This window comes from Amblyomma americanum, chromosome 2 (assembly GCF_052857255.1).
Source record: "Amblyomma americanum isolate KBUSLIRL-KWMA chromosome 2, ASM5285725v1, whole genome shotgun sequence".
In the NCBI taxonomy this organism is placed as follows: domain Eukaryota; kingdom Metazoa; phylum Arthropoda; class Arachnida; order Ixodida; family Ixodidae; genus Amblyomma; species Amblyomma americanum.
Genome location: NC_135498.1, coordinates 147,501,471 through 147,523,745, shown reverse-complemented (window position 1 = coordinate 147,523,745; position 22,275 = coordinate 147,501,471). Strand labels below are relative to the sequence as shown.

General features: G+C 46.2%; 1 protein-coding gene across 2 annotated transcripts in view; it reads right to left on the bottom strand.

The window, feature by feature from the left end:
- LOC144121878 (3-oxoacyl-[acyl-carrier-protein] reductase FabG-like) overlaps window positions 1-22,275 on the bottom strand; it is a 101,998-nt gene that overhangs the window by 35,061 nt on the left and 44,662 nt on the right. For both annotated transcript variants that reach the window (XM_077655299.1, XM_077655298.1), the window contains exon 3: window positions 12,920-13,012. In XM_077655299.1, coding sequence (XP_077511425.1) covers window positions 12,920-13,012 — 93 coding nt within the window. The remainder of the gene's footprint in view (window positions 1-12,919; window positions 13,013-22,275) is intronic.

The following is a 22,275-nucleotide window of genomic DNA, read 5'->3' as shown; positions in this document are numbered from 1 at the left end:
CATGCCTGACACCCTTCTTGATTGAGATATATGTCACTTTTCACGTGGAAGACTATAGCCTTTGTGTAGTCCTGATATATATATATATATATATATATATATATATATATATATATATATATATATATATATATATATATATATATATATATAATGCGTTCATCGGTACCTAATTTTGAAGTCATTTCAATCCACTTTCTTAGATTACTATAACATTAGTGCTTTTGCAAGCATCCGGTACACTTGAGATTGTTTAGGCGCCACTGTATACGTTATGCAGAGTGGCAAATGTTTTTAGCTCAATGGCTCCACCATTCTTCAATAGACTTGCAGTCACGGGATCCTCACTCGCTCTTTTTTCCTAGCACTACCTGCACAAATTTCTGCACCTCCACTTTCTTTATCGGCGAGATATCCGCGCCATCAACACCACAGCGTCTACCACAGCAGTCCTGATAATTTAAGTTACTTTTTAAATATTGCCGCGCTTCTTTGTAGTTTGTTCGTTCACGGCGGGAGGCTGCTTCCTTATTTTGTTTGTGCCGCGTGACACGACCAGACTTATCTCGCTTGATCGTTGCCACGAACAACTGCATCTACATTTTTCCACATTGTTGTAGTTGCTTTGGTTCCTTATCCCGAGGGTTTCTTTACAACTTTGAATTGAGCTCGGCTGTGACCTGCAGGCATTCTGTTCGACGACCGCTGAGCACGCTTGTTGTTTTCGCCGCCGCCAACTCATTCAGTCTATTGTGGGCGCAAGCCAGCCCAATAAACAGTTTTCTTTTGGACGAGCTCTACGCTGTCTTCCTCTCTGCCTGGACTGCCGTCACCACTACGTGACATCAGGTGTATTTCGGGAAAACCACAGAAGCCGTCCCAAACAAAGACGAAGTGCGGAGCAGCCGCCGTCTCCAGAAGCGTTCACCTGAATACGGACTGCTACGCTTCTGCACCTAAGCAAAGAAGGACTCCTCAGCAACGACTAAAGTGACTAAAGTGAGCCATGTTTTCTTCGTCCTGGAACATCCAGGAACGATTTGGTTTTGAAAACCACGAAGCTTCTTTGGCGACGTAGGAATAATTCAAGCCAGGGTTCCTCAAGGCATTCACAAGCATCGTCAGGAAAGAAAGAGCGCAGGTGCTTCTACAGACACACATACAGTACCCGAATGCGACAGTGACCTTATAAATAGAAGACATGCAGCGCCTTTCTCGACGCGCTGATCCTGACGTGACGAAAAAAAGTGTGCTAAAGAGACAGTTTTCGATGGTCTGATCCAAAATGTACCGAAGAGTGTCGCTAAATTCACCAGTGACGCGGCCACCATTGAGAAAACCTTGGAAGCACGAACCCGCCATTTATCTCGACAGCTCCAAGCGACCTCAACAGCCCTCTCGGATGGCACAGCATTCGGAGTCAACCTGCGGCATGTCATCCGCGAAATTGCACAGGAAGAACTGTGTCGCCTGTTAACATCTTCCAACCAGTTCAAGCACCGATCCTTGGGGGAAATCGTCCGCGAAGAAGTGCAGCATGCGTTTGGCTCCCCGTCATCGACGTCTGCAGCTGAAGCTCGAGCCGTGGCCTACGCCGCTGCTCTACGCAGGTGTCAGCCCCAAAGACAAAGCTTAAGTCTTCCCCTTCGAAGTGAACCAGCTTTTTGCGAAAGCTGCGTCCTGCCACCTCCGGCTCAGACTACGAACGACTAAAGTCCCACAAAATGAGACGCCTGGAACACTTCTCACCATCGCCTGCTTTGATTTCATTGCGCTGAGGCAGGCCATATTCTTCGTCACTGCCCACATTGACGTAACCGTCTTCTTGGTTCTGCGATTGACGCACCACGACCACGCTTCGGCCAACGCTCTCAAGAAAGCGGCGACTACCTGCGTCGAGAGGAGCATGTGACGGGCGACATTTCCCGCTCACCATTGCCGTCAGCCTCGCACTTCGCGTCGCCACTAACAGCTATTCAGCGGCTCTTCGAGCAAGACCTCCCAGACCCCGCAGGGGAAACTAAAGTAAGCAACCTCTGGAGGTGACGTTGCTCACCAGCTAAATGACGAAGGTCCTCTACCGACCACGCCGTAGGAAGACGTAGCACTGGAAACGCCGAGCCCGCACAAAAACACCAGATCGATCACGACACGATCCGAATTAGGGATGACGACACCGCAAAAAAAAGCTCCGACCACACGCCCTACCCAAGAATCACATGCCAGACGAAGCCGTCACCCGGCCCCGAGGATGACGTGCAACTCAAGAATCAGGACATCCGAATTATTTTAATTTATTTATTCAATACTGCCTGCCACCTTTTGGTGGCCAAGTCAGGAGTGGGGATACAATTGCACAGTGCTTTGTCAACAACGAAAAAAAAAGACCTTCAGGCAGGCAGCAAAATTTCTGTGAACAACTCAAATAATGGACGAGTAACAAACACTGTACATTAAAATTAAAAACAAAGCGCGACAAGGGAAACACTCCAGAATCGAACCAACAGCCTAACTTGACCGGCTGGGGTTGATTGCAGATAAAAATGTTTCGGCTGAAGATAAGGTGACCACTTCGCGAAGTAACGCATTCCAATCGGCTATCGTTCTTCGGAAGAACGACAGCTTGTATGCGGCGGTTCTGCATTTGGACACTAAATGCGGTTGTCGAAAGTAGCCGCTCTAGTCGGCACAGAAGCATATTATTCGGTGATGAACGCGAAATTAGCAGAGCAGCTGATGGAGATCACGACCGTTTGGGATGACCCACAATTCCGCACCGCAGGAGGCAACTTGATTACGCCATCGGGACGATGCACAGGATGAGTGACCTTCAAAGAAGATAGCTATCCTGCGACCTTCGTTGTGCTACGGCAATTTTCCCGCGAAGTGATCTTGGGCGTGGATATCGTTAATGAGAATCAGGCGACCGTCGACGTGCGATCCAAGCTGATCAGGCTTTTGACGGACGAGGCCATCCCTTTGATGAAAACTCCGGAACATCCCGTTGCCCTGGTTGTCCTCGAGGAACAAATGAGCGTTCCGCCTTCTTCGAGCAAATCTCCGACGTAAGACACGCATTCGCCCTCTTCGACCGAACCGCCGAAGATTAGCCTAACCATGAGAACTCGCCCACTTTCGACGTCAACCCAGCCCTGCCCCGGAACAAACTGGATCAAGTATGCGACCTTCTTCAATGTTACAGCGGATGCTACTCATCATCATCAAACGCACGACAAACCCCGCTTGCCAAACATCGCAATAGAATCGACGAACACACCCGACCTCTTCGCCAAAGCTCCTACCGTGTGTCGCCGCGAGAAGGACAAGCCATACCGGACCAAGTAAAAGATATGCTTCGTGACGACGCCATCTAGCCGTCGAAGAGCCCCTGGGCAGCACCGGTTGTATTGGCGAGAAAGAAGGACGGCACACTTGAGTTCTGCGTCGATTACCGCTGCTTCAACGTCACAACAAAGAAGGATGTATACCCCGTCACCCGTATTGACACACAACGGACCGGTTGTGCAACGCCAAGTACTTCTCTTCGATGGACTTCAAGAGCGGCTACTGGCAAATAGAAGTCGATTAAGAAACCGAGAGAAGACCGCATCCACCACACCATTTGGCCTCTTCGAGTTTAAGGTGACGCCATTTGGACTCTGTTCCTCACCGGAAACTTTTCAACGGGTAATGGATACAGTACTGGCAGGTCTGAAGTGGTAAAGTTGTCTCGTGTACTTCGATCACGTCGTTTTCTTCGCCTAGAACTTTGATGACCACCTGAAAAGGTATCGAACAGTGCTGGAGGGAATCAATTCATCCTGGCTAACCTTGAAAACAGAGAAGGGCCACTTTGCCTAAAAATAACTGCTCTTTCCCGGCCATACTGTAATCAAGGTTGGAGTACACCCAGACGCAGAGAAAGCAGCTGCTATTGCAGAGTATTCGCCACCGACCGACAAGAAAGCTGTGAGCAGATTCATCGAATTGTGAGCATATTACCTCGGCTAGTCAAGAACGTTCCGCGCATCGCCGAGCCTCTGACCAAACTGACAAAGGCAGACGTGCCATTTAATTGGGAAGCGGCGCAGTCGGAAGCCTTTAAGGAATTTCAGCGTCGCTTAGAGTCCACTCCATTCCTCGGGCACTTTGATGAAAACGCCTAGGCTAAACCTCATATCTACGCAAGCAGCGTGGGCCTAGGAGCTGTCATCGTTCATAAAAGTGACGAACTGGGCAAAGGTATCGCGTATGGAAGCCGTTATTTATCGAAGGCCGAGACTAACTATTAGACAACCGCGAAGGAGTGTGTCGCCATTGTCTGGGACACGTCGTAATTCCGCCCCTACCTGTACCGACCACCACGGCAGCTGGTTAGCGATCCCCACACACTTTGCTGTCTTGGCAATTTGAAGGACCCCTCCGGCCGCTTGGGCCTCCAGAAATTCAACATCCCCGTCGTCTACAAATCTAGGTGCAAGCAAACGAATGAGGACTGCCTATCCGAGCCCCTGTCGAGACCTCACTGGCAGAGGACGATATGGACGCTTTGTTGGGATCGATAAGCACCACCGACTTCTACGCAGCACCAACGCTCGAACCCCAACCTACACCTTCTCCTCCAATATATGGAAGGCAAGCTTTCCTCACCCCCAGCAACGCTCAAGGGCGGTTTATCCTATTTGTGTCTGCGAAATGGCATGCTTGTGAAAAACTTCGCCCCCAAGACCGCGTACCTCCTCGTCGTTCCGAACAGCTTACAGGAAGGAATTATGTAGGTCTCGCACGACGAACTAACAGCTGAATACCTCGAGCTTACGAACATCCTTCGTCGCATTCAATATAATTAATATTGCCCTTATTACCCACCGACGTCACACAGTATGTCAAAACATGCCGGTAGTGTTGTCGACGATAGACGCCGCTGCTCAGACAAGCTAGAGTTTTGAAACGCATACCACCACAAAACAAGCCCTTTCAACCGATGGGAATAGGTCTACTCGGCAACTTCCCAACTTTCAATATCGGGAACTAGTGGATGGTTGTAGCGACCGACTAATTGACCCGCTACGTTGAAGCAAAAGCCGTGCCGAGTGGTACTGCGGTTGAAGTCGCAAAGTTTTTTGTCAAGCAGATCCTTATGCGTCACGGCGCCCCAGAAGTTCTCATCACGGAAAGGGGAACGACATTTACGGCTGAGCTCACCGCCATTCTTAGCTGCAGCCACAAAAGCCACTGGCGAACTACTAATTATCATGCACCCACCAACGGTCTTACGGAGCGTCTAACAAAACTATGACTGACATGCTCGCCATGAATGTGGACGCCAAACACAAGATCTCGGAAGCCATGCTTCCTTACGCGGTACTTCCCTACAATATCGCAGTGCGAGGGACCACCCAGATGACAGCGTTTAGGCTCATTCATGGCAGGGAGGCATCCAACAGGCTCCACGCCATGCTCTCGAAAGTGACAGATGAAGACAACATCGACGTTGCTGCTACCTTCAGCGCGCAGAGAGCCCGATGACTTGCCAAATTATGGATCAAAAATAAACAGCGCACCGTCTCAGACGGTACAATCTACGACGACTATACTCGAAGTACAAGCCGGATACCGTGTGTGGGTGTGGACGCCTATTCGCCGCCGCGGACTTAGTGAAAAGCTTCTGCGCCGTACATCGGCCCGTAGAAAGTCATTCGTCGACTTGGAGAGCTTTACTACAAAGTGTCCCCCGACGGAGCAACCGCGTCAAAGCGGCGCCGTTGACGCCCAGAAGTTGTGAATTTTTTGCGCCTGAAGCATTATTATAGGTGCTGACGGACGCTCTGTATTGGAAATGCTAGTGTTCTTCTCTTCTGCATTTACCTCCTGTTATTTTGCATTCCTTTCTTTTTGTTGTACAGCATCGAGCCGATGCTGGTTTTAGAGGGGAGTGATGCCGCGCATCTTTGTATTTCGTTCGTTCATGCTCAAAAATACTGGCAGGCGGCTTTGCCAATTTGCTTGTGTCGCGAGATGCGGCCAGGCTTATCTCGATTGGTCGCGGCCACGACCAACTCCTTCCAAATTTTTTTCAGATTGTTGTAGTTGCTTTTGGTTCGTTATCTCGAAAGTTCCTTGATAGCTTGATATTGAGCATGGCGAAAAACTCCAGGCGTTCTGTTCGACCACCGCCGCGCACACTTGTTGCTTTCATCGCCACCGAGACATTCAGTTCATTGTGCGTGCACATCAGCACAAGAAAGTTTTCTTTTAGAAGAACTTTACACTGTCTTCCTCACTCCTTGGACAACCGTCACCCCTACGTGACGATATATCGAGATCGTGCGCTTCGTCAACTATATTTGCCACGCTGCTAACGATATGGCACTTGTCTGTAAATGCGTACTTCTAATTTTCTCCTATGTCTAATTTCCTCTTGACAACTTTTAGGTTCCCAACTGTGTTCCCTCATGTTGTGTTATCTTGCCATTTGTGTATTGTATCACCTAAGGTGGTCGTCACGTTTATGCTTTGTCATCGCTTAACCCGATATTTTGATTCTTGGGAGAGCCTGCCAGTGCCTTGCTTTGGCAGTCTGCCCTTTACTTCTACTCCGCTTGCCGTCACAACATTGGAAGGATGATCACTGATAGAATCCTACACTTAGCTCTTCGGGGAAAAATCTGCATGATACCGGAATGAGAGTGCAATATAAAATCTACTCTATATTGAGTCTTGCCATTCGGGATCTTCCAAATCCTCTTCCTGATCTCCGGGTTTTTATTGCGAATACTACTTTAGGTCGCACTTCACCCCGTTCCGTGGCGAGGCGGTGGTAGGCACCATTGACCTTTAGCGTGACCTCGCTGCGTGACGTCACACCACGTGACCTAGAGTGACGTCACACCAGCTATGTAAAAACGGGGCCCCATCTCACGCCGTCGCGAGGCGAGGCGGTAGCCACCAACGGCGGCCTAACTCCCGCTCCTCTCACCAGGGGCGCTACGGTCGGTGTGACGTCACACCATCTGTGTAAAAACGGGGCGCCATCTCACGCCGTCGCGAGGCGAGGCGGTAGCCACAAACGGCAGCCTAACTCCCGCTCCTCTCACCAGGGGCGCTACGGTCAGAGTGACGTCACACCAGCTGCTCCGCTCCTCTCGCCAAGGCAGCAGTGATGCCAACCCTAGGGATTTATCCCTAGATCTAGAGATTTTCTCTTTGCTTTAGGGATTTAGCGTCTTTTTGTGAAATCTAGGGATTTTGAGGCCTTATAATTCGTATCAGATTATACTGCCTTTCGAACAGAAAAAACTATGAAGAATCCTAGTTACTGTTCCTCTATTTCTGGTGTTGTGCCAAGCCGCTAGATGGCGACAGCAGTTCTGCAACGCTAAATAATCGGCTGCTGCACAGAGAGGAGAAACGAAAACATATGACTTTCAAACTGTTTAATCGTGCGTGTCATCACTGGCGCTACGAGTGACTGCTGCTCTACAAAAGAAAAACGTTGAGTTTTGACTTGTACTGCCTGGATCAACGCGCTACGTTTACACTCACCGCGTACCTTATCGGTTCAAACGTGCTGCATGTCAGATGGCAAGTTCTGGACCGGGAGACTTTGAGGAAGGTGAGCCAAGCAAAAAGAAAGCGAAAGCATACGACCAAAAATATTTGACAAAATGGGAGGTGGATCCAAAGTACAGAGGCTGGTTGTCAGCCAGTAAAAAAGGGCCCTTGTTCTTTTCCTGCAAAGCATGCAGATCCGATTACAAGGAGGGAAAATCCGAAATCGACCGCCACCTTGCGAGCTCCAAACACAAAAAAGCGCTGCGAGCTTGCAATCAACCCGCGCGCTGACATCCATGCCTTCAATAAGTGGACAAACTCAAGTAGACAAATCTGTCAAAGAGGCTGAAATAAGACTTGCGGCGTTTATCACGGAACACAATCTACCCTTTAATGCCATGGGGCATTTAGTTGATGTTGCCAAAGCGTCGTGTGACGACTCGCAGATTGCAAAGAACTTAAGTTGCCTCCGGACAAAGTGCGCTGCCATCATAAAGAATGGGCTTGGAGAGGAGAGTCGCGAAGAGCTCTGTGAGCTTTTGCGCAAACAGAAGTTCTCCCTTCTAGTTGACGAATCCACTGACAAGGCAACGGTGAAGCATCTGTCCCTCGTCGCCCGAGTAATGAACGTCGAAGGCAGCATAATGGATGCGTTTTTGGACTTAGTACCACTCAGTGATGCTACTGCCAGCTCTCTCTACACTAGCCTGAAGACAGTGTTCAGTGCTGCGAAAATTCCGTACGACAAAAATTTGATTGGTTTTGCGGCCGACGGAGCGAACGTGATGATGGGTGCACATCATTCCGTCGCGTCGCTGCTACAGGCAGAAATTCCAGGCCTCTTCATTATGAAGTGCGTTTGTCATTCGTTCCATCTGTGCGCCTCGTATGCATGTAAAACACTTCCGAGAGGAGTTGAGGATCTGGCACGCGATGTTTTCAACTACTTTTTGTCGCCGAAGCAGACATCTGCCTTCCAAGAATTCCAGAAGCTTGCAGAGGTGAAACCACGCAAGCTTTTGCACCCAAGCCAAACAAGGTGGCTGTCTCTAAAAGTTGTTGTGACACGCTTACTTGAGCAGATGCCTGCCCTGATTTTGTTTTTCAAAAAAGCCGCCACTGACGACCGCCTGCTTGCTGCAGAAACCATTCTGGAAAAACTGATTGACCCGTCAACGAAACTCTACCTCGAGTTCCTTGAGTATGTCCTGCCTTTTTTCACTAACCTAAATAAGAAAATGCAGTCGGAAGAAACCAGAATCCACTTGCTCCATGAAAAAGTTTCGGCCATGCTGAAATGCATACTTGAATGCTACATCAAGCGGGACTACTTGGAGGCCACAGCGTGGTCCGATGTGCGGTACAAAGACCCAGCCAAGTTCCTGCCATTGGAAGAAATTTACCTCGGAGCAAAGCCAGCTGCCGCTCTAGCCGGTAACACGCACGGCTTAAACGATAATCAGGTTCACAACTTTCGACTGCGGTGTTTGGAGTTTTTTATTGAAGCAGCTCATCAGATCTACCTGCGGTTCCCCCTAAAAAGTGAACAAATGAAAAACCTTCGAGTCATATAACCGAAAGTTGTCCTGGGAAAGACAGTGCCATCAATCGCGTCGCTTGCGGTCTCCTTTCCTCTGATAGTGAAAGAAAACGAAGTGAATGAACTGGACAGGGAATGGCGACTTCTCCGCAACATGGAGCTGAGCGACTACATTGACTTGACTGCGAGCCAGTTCTGGCACAAAGTGTCTCAAATGAAAAAAGGAGACGGTTCACAAGAGTACCCCCTGCTGTCAAGTTTTATGAAGAACCTTTTGTGCCTGCCACGCTCCAGCGCCGCTGTCGAACGCGTGTTTTCGCAAGTCAACTTGCTGAAAACAAAGCAGAGAAACAGATTGTCAACAGAAGCGTTGTGCGGTTTGCTGCACGCAAAAAGAGCCTTGATGGACAGCTGCTGTTACAAGTTCAACATCACTCCTTCTCATTTGAAGAGGATGAACAAAGATATGTACGATGATTAAGACTTTAAGATTGTGTGCGCGTCTAATTCCTTGTTTGTGTGCCATATAATAATTCTAGAGAGTTAAGAAAGATATATCTTAAAGCGTCAGCATCGACACTGCACGCGCGTTTACGTTTTTTCTGAATACAGTATCATTTGCATCGTACGTGTTTTTATGTTATTGAAGAAAGTGCTTCGATCTGTGCAGCTTATTTTTTTAAAGAAAAGCATTCTCCACGTTTGCTAGACAGCTTCGTTTCAACGTGCTGCTAAATTCCAAAACAACATATATATTCTCAGTTTTAAGGAACCATTTTCTGATTTCGTAATTACCAAGTCTAGGTCTGAATCACTGCTATCACTGCTAGCAAGGCTACATTTTTGAGGATGTCAAGTTCTCGTGATGTCATTTCTTAGTCGCTCCAACTATACTGTTTGACTATCTTTGATTGAAACTTTGATAAATAAAGTACTGGGCGGTGAGGTACGCCATTTCACCGCTTCTGAGTGTTCTGTTTGAGGCGAGAAGGGGACTTTCACGAAGTCAAATGTGTTCGTCTTTCTGTCTACATCTTAAAAAGACTGTTAATGTTGTCTGAACAAAATACTTTGATGCGTTAAGGGGGCTTAGCAAACAATGACAGCTCTTTCAACTTGGGATCAACTCCATTCTATTTACAAAGGGCTGCAAGGGTTCTTTGCGCGTAAAGATGAGCCTGCTGAAGGAGCAGCCCAAAAGGCGGTGCGGTGAAACAGGAGTCGTTTGCTCGAATTTTACTTCAGATAGAGGGGGAGTCAGGAAAGCGTCGTTGCTGACTCCCCCTTTATCCGGTGGTGCCTTCTGTGGACCTTGTATGCATGGTAACTCTACAAAAAATTAAGAAAAAAGCTACAGTTGCGGCTAACACACATTTATTTATCTCTGATAAAATGCACAAGACATGGAATAAAGCGTGAACTGCGTTGAGACTTTGTTAAAGCTGTAATCGCCACATTAACAAGTAAAGAACTAAAAGGTAGGGTATTTTCTTGAATCTAGGGATTTTTGGGGGTTCATTTTAGGGATAAAACGTTGACCTGAGTTGGCATCACTGCAAGGCAGTCATACAGCCAGATGTTACGATGGTGCCTACGAACAAGGCAGCTCGGCAGAATGCAAAGAGGAAGCATCAGCGAGCTACGGAGACGGAAGAAGAACGAGAAGAACGACTTTCTAAGCGGCGTGCTTCGCAATCACCAGGCTTAACCAAGCTAAGCCACGGCCGTTTTTGATGAAACGGTTCGCAAACGGAGCAGTTCATAAAGTCTTTCGTTCTGCAAAACTATATTATTAGCTTACTCTCTACTATTCCGTAGTCGCTGGTGGTCGGGCTCGTCTTTCCTCTTTTGGCTTCGAAGCCGCTCACAGGTACAGTGTGTGGAGTTGCCATTTCATTCAGTGCATTTTTGAATCCTCTAAATACTTTTAACCATCATTCGTAATGACTGTATGTAGATGCGTGGCCCTGTACTAGCCTTCATCGTGTGTCCCTTATATGTATAATTATGATAATTGCGCGTCTGTAATTTGTTCCGCAGCCGCTGGGGAGTTAGAGCCGGGTTTGGTTGATATTTTGATATGATTTCTTTGTGGCAGCCAAGTATACACCACGGTGGCCAAATTCCTGTTCTCGAGAGAAGGTGCTTTCTCAGCGGTGTTCTTTGGTATTAGCCCGTTCCTCTGTAATCTATTCCATCAGCAGTCGTTTTTGTTTTCATAATAAGATTAAGGACTGCAGTGGAAGACGGATTCTAATCACGAGCCTGTTCTACGCGTAGTGGATGCACAGCCTCTATGCCATAGCTGAAGCGTAGTGCAGAGCAAAAAAAAAAAACCTTACGTATCTTATTGGCAAAATTGGAAAAACAATTGGTTCGGTTCTAACAGTAGCAGACACCATTTCATAACACTTATTTGTGTAGATTCTCAGGTGCACAGCAATAACAAAACGCATAGTTCATTGGTGTGCATTGTGATACATAGAGAAGAGTAGAAGTGAGATAAGAACCAGAGAGAAATTCTAACTAAGAAAGCATTTTAAAGGCTGCGAAATGGTTTGGTTTATTGGGGTTTAACGTCCCAAAGCGACTCAGGCTATGAGAGACGCCGTAGTGAAGGGCTCCGGAAATTTCGACCACCTGGGGTTCTTTAACGTGCACTGACATCGCACAGCACACGGGCCTCTAGAATTTCGCCTCCATCGAAATTCGACCGCCGCGGCCGGGATCGAACCCGCGTCTTTCGGGCCAGCAGCCGAGCACCATAGCCACTCAGCCACCGCGGCGGCCTAAAGGCTGCGAAATCAAGGTGAGATATGGCCTGACCAGATGTCAGAGCCGAGTTGTAAATACCCATCATTCGCGCAGTGAGGCTCAGGTAGCACGGAGAGGCGTCGAAAACAGAGCTTGGTTATAGAATCCGTCCAGGCGCGTGATGCTTAACCAGATATGTTAGATGCATACAGTCAAAGATAGAAATAAAGGGAAAAGGAGAGGGCAATAGAGGTAGCGCGAAATAAACAAATACGTGAACTAGGTTGTGCAAAAAATGATAAACATTGATTAAGGTGCAGTCTTAATTTCGTTTAGCCCCACGGTGCTTAAGCCAGCAGCGCACTCATTTGGAGGCACAGGTAAACGGTTCCCAAGAGTCGTGGCGGTCCTGAAAAATCGCTTTGCGATGTGTGCATTAGCCAGGGCATGCGTTAATCTTATGTATAGTACAGACTATACACAAATATCACACTGCCACCGTAGTCGTCCAATCAAATAATGAACTTCAAATACCAATCACGAACCTTTTTGACTTCATTGGTGAAAGGCTGATGTGTTCACATTTCTTCGAAAAAAGAAGAGACAGGTGAACATTCAAACGAATAACTGCTTTCTTCCTTTTCAGTACTTGTTTCATTATTGCATTATGCAGACCAATGTTCTTTTAGAGTACCCGATAATGTAACAAAGGATGCCTACCAATTTTAATTTTACCAGACCCACAGAGCATATAGGGAAAAAACTGGTATATGATTGCGTTACTCATTATACATATAATTTTGTCATTAAAGTTCTCATGTTTTGACCACCAAGTGTTTCTAGTATGCATGAGTGAATGTTAAATAAATATGTTCAAATGAAAAAGTATATATCATAAGAGGGCAGTAAACTTACAATACTAGAGGATATAAGATATAGCCTCATTAATTGCTGAAATTCATTGCAACAAGCCAAAGGCTACTGTTGAGTTTGACACTCACGACTGCTTAGAAGCCAAGCGAAACTTATTAGCAAATTTGGTGAAAAGTACTAATCGCACAGACAGCTTACCAAGATATCCAGTCGTGGGAAGTGCTCTATTGTTCTTTTAACCACATCAGCGACGTCGGCTTCGAGTGAAACGTCTCCCGTTGTGACGAGCACCTGGGAACAGAGTTTAAAAAGGGGGCAAAATGAGTAACCATCTGTTACTGCAGTGCCGCAGTACAGTCAAAATCTCCTCGTAGAAAGCTCGTAGACAGGTAAGGGGCCGTTTTGCTTTATTAACTGCCTTCGTCTTATTAGCCCCAATGAGTACTGAGCTGCAGTTTGTATGAAATTTTTATGAGCTCGCTCAGTATCGTATTCTTAGGCACGCGTGCCTTCAAGTGATGCATCCACATATCTGCGAAATTTCTGTGCATGTGTAGCCCTAACAAATCATGACAGAACTAAGCTCGACGTATATCAATAGAAACTGAATGACCTGAGTAAATCGTTGGTGCAGTTTTGCGCCAATTGCGTAATAAGAGAACATAATCCAACTTTTTTGCATTACGGTGGCATTTCGAGCTTTCAGCGTGGCGGCGCCGCCACCCTGTGGCTGCGGCGCCATGCTGCCCGTGGTTGGCCACGTGGTGCAGAGCAGCTGCCGGCGCCGTGGCTGGCCACGTGACGCGGCGCAGCTGCTGCTGCCGGCGCCGCGGCGCGCCGAATAAACCGAGCTGCAACAGCTGTGCGCATGCGCCGTGTCAAGTGGGACGAAGATGAAGAAGGAACGCCCATGGAAACGAAGCGGCGAAAGACTGACTTTGCAATTCAACTGAACTGAACTCGGCCAGCTGTAGCCATCGCGTCATTCCAGGTTTAACGAGAGTTAAATCACCGCCAATTTTTTATAAAGAGTTGATGTAGAATGTTATAACGGCTCGAGGAAAAGCGCCGTTGTGGCTTCTCCAGATTAGCGGCTGAGGCGCGGATGCCAGCGGTGCCTTTGCGTATTAGATACACCTGCGTCAACACATGGTTCCCCCTCATCGCGAAAGCAATGATGCGCACCATGTCAATGAAAGTTCGTAGCATCCCAATGCGAGAAAATAGCATTACCACGAACTTACATGGAAGGTAAGTGTCCTGGACGACTGAAGAAATGGGCAACATTCTCCTTTTACTGTCCTTTCTATAGTTAATATTCGCAGCTGAAACTTGAATCACAATCCGTCGCATTCTTTGAGACACCCTTTAAACATACCCTCATTCAACGTTTTCCAGGTGTTGCAAATTTCACACCCATTAGTATGTTGGATTAGGTTTTGTTTTTCTCACTGTAAGAGGACGTGTGAAAGTGAGGTTTCAAGTGTACGCGCCTCAGATTTAGTACAGCGCAAGTAGGAATGAAGCTACTTTTTCCTCTCCACGAGCGCTGAACTTCCATAGCTGGAATGTTTAGACACTGCCGTCAATACTACCACACTGACCTTTGTTAACTTGGAGGAGACTTCTTTCTTGGGCAATTTTCAGCGTTACATAAAAAAACCACAGGAGAGAAACGCGGAAGATTGTACTGTTTTCGGCCTGTTTTTCTTCTTGAGGCTCTTCAAAGGAGACGCACCTCGCTAAAAATTCCCTCGCTAAGATTGCACGCAGCTGTCATTGCACGAAAATAGTCGGTATTTTTCAACCGGCTATGAGCACCATTTAATATGCTGCTAATTTGGCAGTGGGGCAGCGCACGGAGCAGAGCGTGATTTCTCTTCACCTTGCATTTCACAGGCGAAACGTTCGACCACTGACCAGGTGCCTGCGATACAGCTACATCAAGATAAAGCGGCGTCGTCCTGATGCGCCGGTGAATTGACTGGTCTTTGTGGAACACCGAGGGATCACGCCCACTTTGCCTGGCTTAAAAGGACGCCACGAGCATCGCGGGAACCATTTGACAGTGGGGCAGCGCACGGAGCAGAGCGTGATTTCTCTTCACCTTGCATTTCACAGGTCTGAACTCTTATTACTTCTGCTAATTTGTTGTACGTACTGCCTCTGCTGCCTCTGCTGCCTTAATGTTCATTTTTGCTGCCTGACTGTCTAATTTTGTACGCCTGTGTTTTGGATCCTAACCTGTCGCAATGGGAACCGGGATAGCTGACCTAAAACGCGAATTCCGGAAGGAGTTAAGGGAGATAAAACAATCCTTGGAATTCGTAAACAAACAGTATGAAGACATGAAAAAGGAATGTGCTAGCGTCAAGGAAGAGAATGCAGCTTTGAAGGTGTCCAATGATCTTTTGGCTCAGGAGGTGGACAGATTGAAGGCTCAGGTCCGTGATAATTCTCTCAGGATAACAGCTCAGGATCAGTATTCGAGGAACAAAAACGTTGAAGTGAAGGGAATTCCGGTTGAAAAAGGCGAGAACCTTCTGAACGTTCTTGGAAAGGTGGGCGTAGCGTTGCATGAGCCCATAGGTGAGCAGGACATTGAGGTTTGCCATCGTGTTCCTGTACGGAACAGCGGAACGGATGGGACAGATGGGTCGGATCAGAACATTGTTGTGGTCTTTAACCGGCGGTCTAAACGGGACGCAGTTCTTGAAAAAGCACGAAAGACGAGGTTCACTACAACTGAGCTGGGATTTGCCGCTGAGCAACCCGTGTTTGTGAACGAGCGTCTGGCCCCTCAACTAAAGAAGCTACTTGGAATGACTGTGGCGAAGAAAAAGGAAATGAAATGGCGCTATGCATGGGTGCGGGGAGGCAAAATCTTTGCTCGTAAGACAGAAAACTCCCGTGTGCTTCGCGTAACATGCGAAGCTGACCTGGAAAAGATGATGTAGTTCTTTACTTTCTGCCGGCGCGGCCATTCTTGTTCCTTTTGCTCCGATGATTATATCAGGTGACGTTCGCTGCCCAGGCGGCGGTGCCTACACCTCATTCTTACATTGTAACACGCAATCGGCTAGGAACAAGCATGACGAACTGATGTCGTTTCTTGCTGACTTTGGTTTCAAATTTGACATCATCATGCTCACAGAAACGTGGTACGAATCTGAAGAGGAAGTACTTCGCCTGCCTGGTTTTCGAACCTTTTTTTTAAATAGATCACATCGCCGTGGTGGGGGTGTTTTGCAACTTGTATCCGAGCACATGTCATGCAGCTTACTCACCGAGTTTTCGATAGTAACGCCAGATTATGAAGCCTTATCCTTACAGTATCAGAAATCTGTATTTGTTGTGCTATACCGCCCACCGGATGGTAAACTGGACGCATTTTTTGCTTTTCTTGAGAGCGTGCTGAGTTTTGTGTCATTAAATAGCCTGCACATTACAATTGGGGGTGACTGTAACATTAACCTATTGCAAAATACAATTCAGTCACAAGAATTACAGGTAATGTTGGATTCATTTGGTTGCAAAAACGTTATAAATGAGCCAACACGCATCAGCCACTCTTCTGAAAGTCTTCTGGATTTATTCATAACTAACAGCATTGAAGACACGGTACATTCTGGTGTTGTCTCAGCAGCCGTGAGTGACCACTTACCTATTTATATGTTTTGTAAACGCGGTGAGATTATGAAAAAAAGTGTGAATCATTCTGAGTCATTCATTGTTCAAGAGATAAATCCGAGAACATTAAATAAATTTAGGGAAGAAATTAAAAAAAAACTTGGAACCCTGTCTTAGAATGTATAGACGCTAACAAAGCCTACGACGTTCTCATTTCTATCCTTACTGCAGCCTACAGAACCTGCTTTAGATTCAAAATGATAAAGAAATCCAAGAAGATACGTAAGCCCTGGCTTACGAATAATTGTCTCAACATGATAAGAAAAAAATATGCGTTGTATTCTGTATTTTCGCAAACAAAAAACTATGCAGACCTTCTTGCTTATAAAAAACAGAGAAACTTCGTGACAAAGTTTTTACGGAATGCTAAAAACTGCTATTTTAAAAACCTCTTGGGGAAACCGGGTGCTCGTGGTAATGAAATCTGGCGCGAAATGAACAAACTATTACAAAGGGGAAGCCGTCAAAATGAAGAACTTGAAATAATACTTAATAATGAAGCATTTAAAGGACAAAATTGGGCGAACAAGTTTAATGAATATTTCATAAATCTTGTTGATAGCGTCCGCGATGAAACTGCCACGAGCTTCCTGAACAAGCAGATTGCAAACAGTGCTTTCTTTGAGCCGGCATCTCCTGAGGAAATATTCTCAGTTTTTTTTGTCACTGAAAAATAGTAAAGCACGTGATATAGATGGACTTCAGATAGGACCTATCAAGTTTGTACTCGATCTCCTGGTACCAGTTTTCACCCATCTGTTTAATATTTGTTTGTCTACAGGTGTTTTTCCAGACAAAATGAAGCTAGCAAAGGTTTCGGTGTTGTACAAGTCTGGAGACAGAAATGACTTATCCAATTACCGACCAGTAGCAATATTACCTGTAATATCAAAAAGCTTGGAAAAAGTTATTTGTAATAGAGTGACAACGTTTTGTAATAAGTTTTCTATTATAACGCCTCAGCAGTATGGTTTTCGAAAGCAGGTGTCAACCGAACTGGCTCTACTGACGCAAAAGGAGTACATACTTGATGGATTTGAAGAATGGAAGGTAACCCTTGGTATATTTGTGGATTTTTCGAAGGCGTTCGACAGGATTAATCATGCTACTTTACTATGTAAATTAGCACGTTATGGATTTCGGGGAATAACTCTAAAATTACTAAAATCATATCTAGAACAAAGAAAACAGTGCGTCGCTCTTACCGGTGAATATTCATCTTTGCTTACTGTGAAAGCAGGTGTTCCGCAGGGCAGTATACTGGGACCGATCTTATTCAATCTTTATATTAATGATTTAATAAGCATTAGTGATCAAGCATATTTTGTTATCTATGCAGACGACACTAGCATTTTCTTTGAGTCCAAGGAGATTAAGGAACTCGCAAGTTTAGCCAATACCACCCTCGATAGGTTGTCTCAATGGAGCACAGTAAATTCCTTAAAAATAAACGCAGCGAAAATCAAATGTATTTTATTTGCGCCGGTGCAAAAGCAAATAAATCGTAGCTTGGATATCTATTTTGACAATTCTAAAATAGAGCTCGCGAAACAGGTTAAAACACTAGGAGTCATTTTTAGCGAAAATTCAACTTGGGACGCTCATGTTGGCCTTGTAGCTAAAAAGTTGGCGAGGGCATGCGGAATGATTTGTAGATTGCGACAGGTGATTCCACCGAAACTCAAGCTTCTTGTATATAATGCCTTATTTCTCCCGCATATAAACTACTGTAACCTTGTTTGGGGGGCAACAACTGCTACACACATCCACAAATTACTTTTAATACAGAGAAAAGCTATCCGCCATATTGCAAATGCCCCATACGATTCCCATACGCGGGATTTATTTCAATCATTTAATGTCTTGACTGTCACGCATGCATACACATTTAACCTGTTCTTAAAATACAAGAGCAGCTTAAAACACACAAATGAGCATTTTCTTCGAATGAGCCGCCTTAAAAAATCCTTGCAGCTGCCATACAGTGTAAGGCAAAGAGATACATGGGGTTTGCCATTTTCCCGAACCAATAACGGGTATAACAGGTTGCAATATCGTGTACCATTCCTGCTAAATAGCCTTGAAAAGTTACATACAGATCCGAACACCATGACTAGAAAACAATGGAAAAAATTTTTAATGACGAACGACGGTATCCAAATTTAAGAAAAAAGTACAGAAGAAAAATGTAATGTAAACGTTTTCTCTTATTTTGGAGCATGCTTGTTTTTGTATTAGGTTCGTACGATTCTTTTATTTGTCTGTACGTCCTGAGTGTAAATGGTCTAACTTAGACCAGAAACTCGTTTTTTTTTTCCTTTCCCTTTTGCTGCATATGTATCCAAATATGTTGACCTGCACGTGGGATGCTGTTGTACGCGAATACATTTGTATTGCTTTTATCTGTGAGATGCAACACATATATATATATATGTAAAAACTTGCATTTAACATGACTGAAAAACCTTCACGCTGCCAATCAAACAGGGGCAAGGGCCTTGTCAAGCTGCTTGTAGCAGCTTTTTTGCTCTTGTCCCAGCATTCCTTTGTTACACGCGGAAGAATGCTGAATAAAGATTTGATTTGATTTGATTTAAGTTATTGAGACAAAAAAAAGGCATTCTGACACAAAGTAGTGGTAGGGTTTTAACATATTCAAGCCTAGTAGAGGCGCGAAAGCGTATGTTTATCCAGATTGGTTCATGGTTTTGCTTTGCTTTGTATTACCGACACAGCGCGAAAACACACGAGGACAAGACAAGACAAGCACACGGACACAGCGCTGAACTTGCCCAAGCTTCCACCTTGGTCGGTATTCGGCACATGTATCAACGATATTAGTTCCATAGTATTGTTCGTTGATGTAGACGACTTTGTGCAATGCACACTGCGAGAGTATGTTACAGTTTACAGGAGGCATGATCGGCTGCGGCGATAGCCAAGCGCTCTCGTGCACAGGCCAGCGAAGCTGATCTGTTCGCTCCGCCACCGGTTCGAAGTCCATTTGGGGCGATATTAACACAAAAAATTACCAATGAAATTTTTTAAAATAAAAGGCAATAAACGGCTCTATGTAACCCGCTACTGTATTTTTACTTGGACCACGTCAGGGTCAAACTCACAAATGTTTATGGCTCAAAACACACTTTTTGGAATTTTAATATTTTTACAAGTGAAAGCTTTTACTCTTTTCGTCGCAGCGATTTCGCCTTTGCCTCACATTTGACCTTGAACGTGCTTGCTGCGCCGCCGCCGTAGCAACGAATCACGTGACTTTGTCGCGCCGCCGAGCCGAGTCTTCGCCGTCGCTGCGCCGGGGCTCCACAGCCGTGGAACGGCTGCTGCTTGACAGCGTGGTCTAGTCGAGGCTCAACTAGACAAAATAAAAAGCAGCGGTTCAACTACTGCTAAACCTGGTTAGAGAACGAAAGCTGTGGCGTATCGGGAAAGTAGACGCGGCCTAGCCTCTAACCTAGAGTTCGCTCCGCACACTGGATAGGCAACGCGCCCACCCTGACACCCTGGCAGGTGGCAGTTAAATTAATGGTTGATCGCGAGAAGTTGGTTACCTCAATAAACGTTGCGGCTTATTGCTGCAGTGCCGCGTGTCTGCTGGAACGTTGTCAGCGCTAATGCATGCAGCCCACATCTCTCTCAATACCGCCACGTACCTCAAAGAGGGATTGAGGTGTCCACTGGCCCAGGGAGCCAATTATGCGCCCTTCCTTTTCTAAAAATAATCGGAGTCTAGAGTGTTGTCAACGCCAACGGCAATGAACGCCGACAAATTTCGCTCTGTATATCCTGGATTTGCTGACCATTAGTAATCAACAGCTGAACTTTTTTTGCTTCGATGTACGAAGTTTCATCGCCTATAACTTTGGTTTTAGGTGCTGGACATTTAGGGAAAAAAACGGCTGTGTTCAAATTTCCATGAGCAAGTTGATATTTCAAAAAAAAGACGAAAATGATGCATTTTCAAATCTTTGGTAACTTTTTAAAAATCAAATATTTATGGCTTATAAAGCTGTATGCATCGAATTATATAAAAAGCCAAAATCTGTGCAAATATACCTGAAAAAATTGTGCAGTGTTTTCCAAAAATTTCAACTTTTTATTTATTATTGAGCAGTTCCCGGTTTCTCGCCTTTTCTAAATGGTCCAACTGCGCTCACCTCAGCAATAAATTTTTCGGCGAAAGTATTTCAGGCTTTGGTTACGCACATAGAGTACCTTTCCGTGATTTTTTTTAACAAATTGGAAATGGTCGAGCGTAACGACAGTGGCGTTTGGCGTGCGTGGAATGACACTTGTTTAAACGTGTTGAGGAAAAAATAAAAGCTTGAAAAAATTGATTTATGTGTACCAAACTCCGCAGTGTGCTTAAAAAGTGACCAACTCAATAGACTTCTAGACACACCAATTCAAGAGTTTTTTTTTAATGAGCCAAATCTAGCAAAACGCAAACTTAGAAAAAAAAAACTAAGTTTCTTATCCGCAGAAACCGTAGTACTATCCAAGCTGTTATATTATATTGTCACGATTCGGTAGAGCCCCGAGGAGAGCTGAAGGTAAAAATGGTTTCCTGGTCAGCCAGAAACAGTCCCTGCGCGTTTCAGTTTCTTTGTCTTCCAGCCTCGCGCTCGTAGATCCAGTCTTCATCTTTGGCGTCTTCCTGCATGTCGCATTTGCCCCCTCCTCAGGAACCATCGTCTCGATGGTCACAAAACGAAGTAGGAGGTCAAGATCAGTCCGAGTAGTATGGCTTCATACGTACAACATGGACGACGCCGACTTGTTGCTGGCGTCGCTTGGATATCGATAACCCCTCTGGCACCACCTCATACGTTACGTCGATAAAACGTCTCAGCACAACATAGGGCCCGAAGTAACGCCGTAATAGGTTTTTGGAGAGTCTACGGCGGCGAACAGGCATCCATACCCACACTTTGTCGCGAGGTTCACACATTGCATGTCCTTGGCGAATATTGTAGCGTCGTGCGTCAGCCTCCTGCTGAGTTCTGATGCGCACACGCGCTAGTTGGCGAGCTTCCTCTGCGCGCTGTGCGAATTCCTCGGCGTCCTGATCGACATCGTCGCCGTCGGCATTCGGGAGCAGCATGGCATCTAGCATAGTTTTCACTGGTCGCCCATGAAGAAGGCTGAAAGGCGTCATGCGAGTGGTGTCTTGTTGTGCCGTACTGTAGGCGAACGTGACGTAGGGAAAAATTTCGTCCCAATTCTTGTGCTCCACGTCGACGTACATACAGAACACGTCTGCGATTGTCTTATTGAGGTGTTCCGTCAGTCCAATGGTATGAGGGTGATAGGCCGTCATTTTACGATAACTGGCACCGCTGAGGCGAAGAACGGTTTCCAAAAGCTCGGCCGCAAAGGCAGTTCCTCAGTCAGTTTTAATGAATGTCGGAGCGCCATGCCTGAGGACAATGTTCTCAACGAAGAACCAAGCTGCTTCGGCAGCGGTACACCTAGGCAGAGCCTTTGCCTTCGCGTAGCGAGTTAGATAATCGGTGGCGACAATTATCCATTTATTCCCGGCAGTAGACGTCGGAAATGGTCCGAGGAGGTCCATGGCAATTTGCTTGAACGGTGTCTTTGGCAATTGAAGAGGGTGGAGTAGGTCGGCTGGATTTTAAGGGGGTGATTTACGGCGTTGGCGGACTACGCACGTTCGTACATAGTGCTCCACTGTCGCCGACAGTTTCGGCCAGTGGTATCCGCGTTGTACTCTAGCGAACGTGCGGGTGTAGCCTAGGTGGCGGGCAGTCGGCTCGTCGTGGCAGGCTTTCAAGACTTCCGCGCGGAGAGCTGTTGGGACGACGAGTAGATGACTGTTCCCCCCA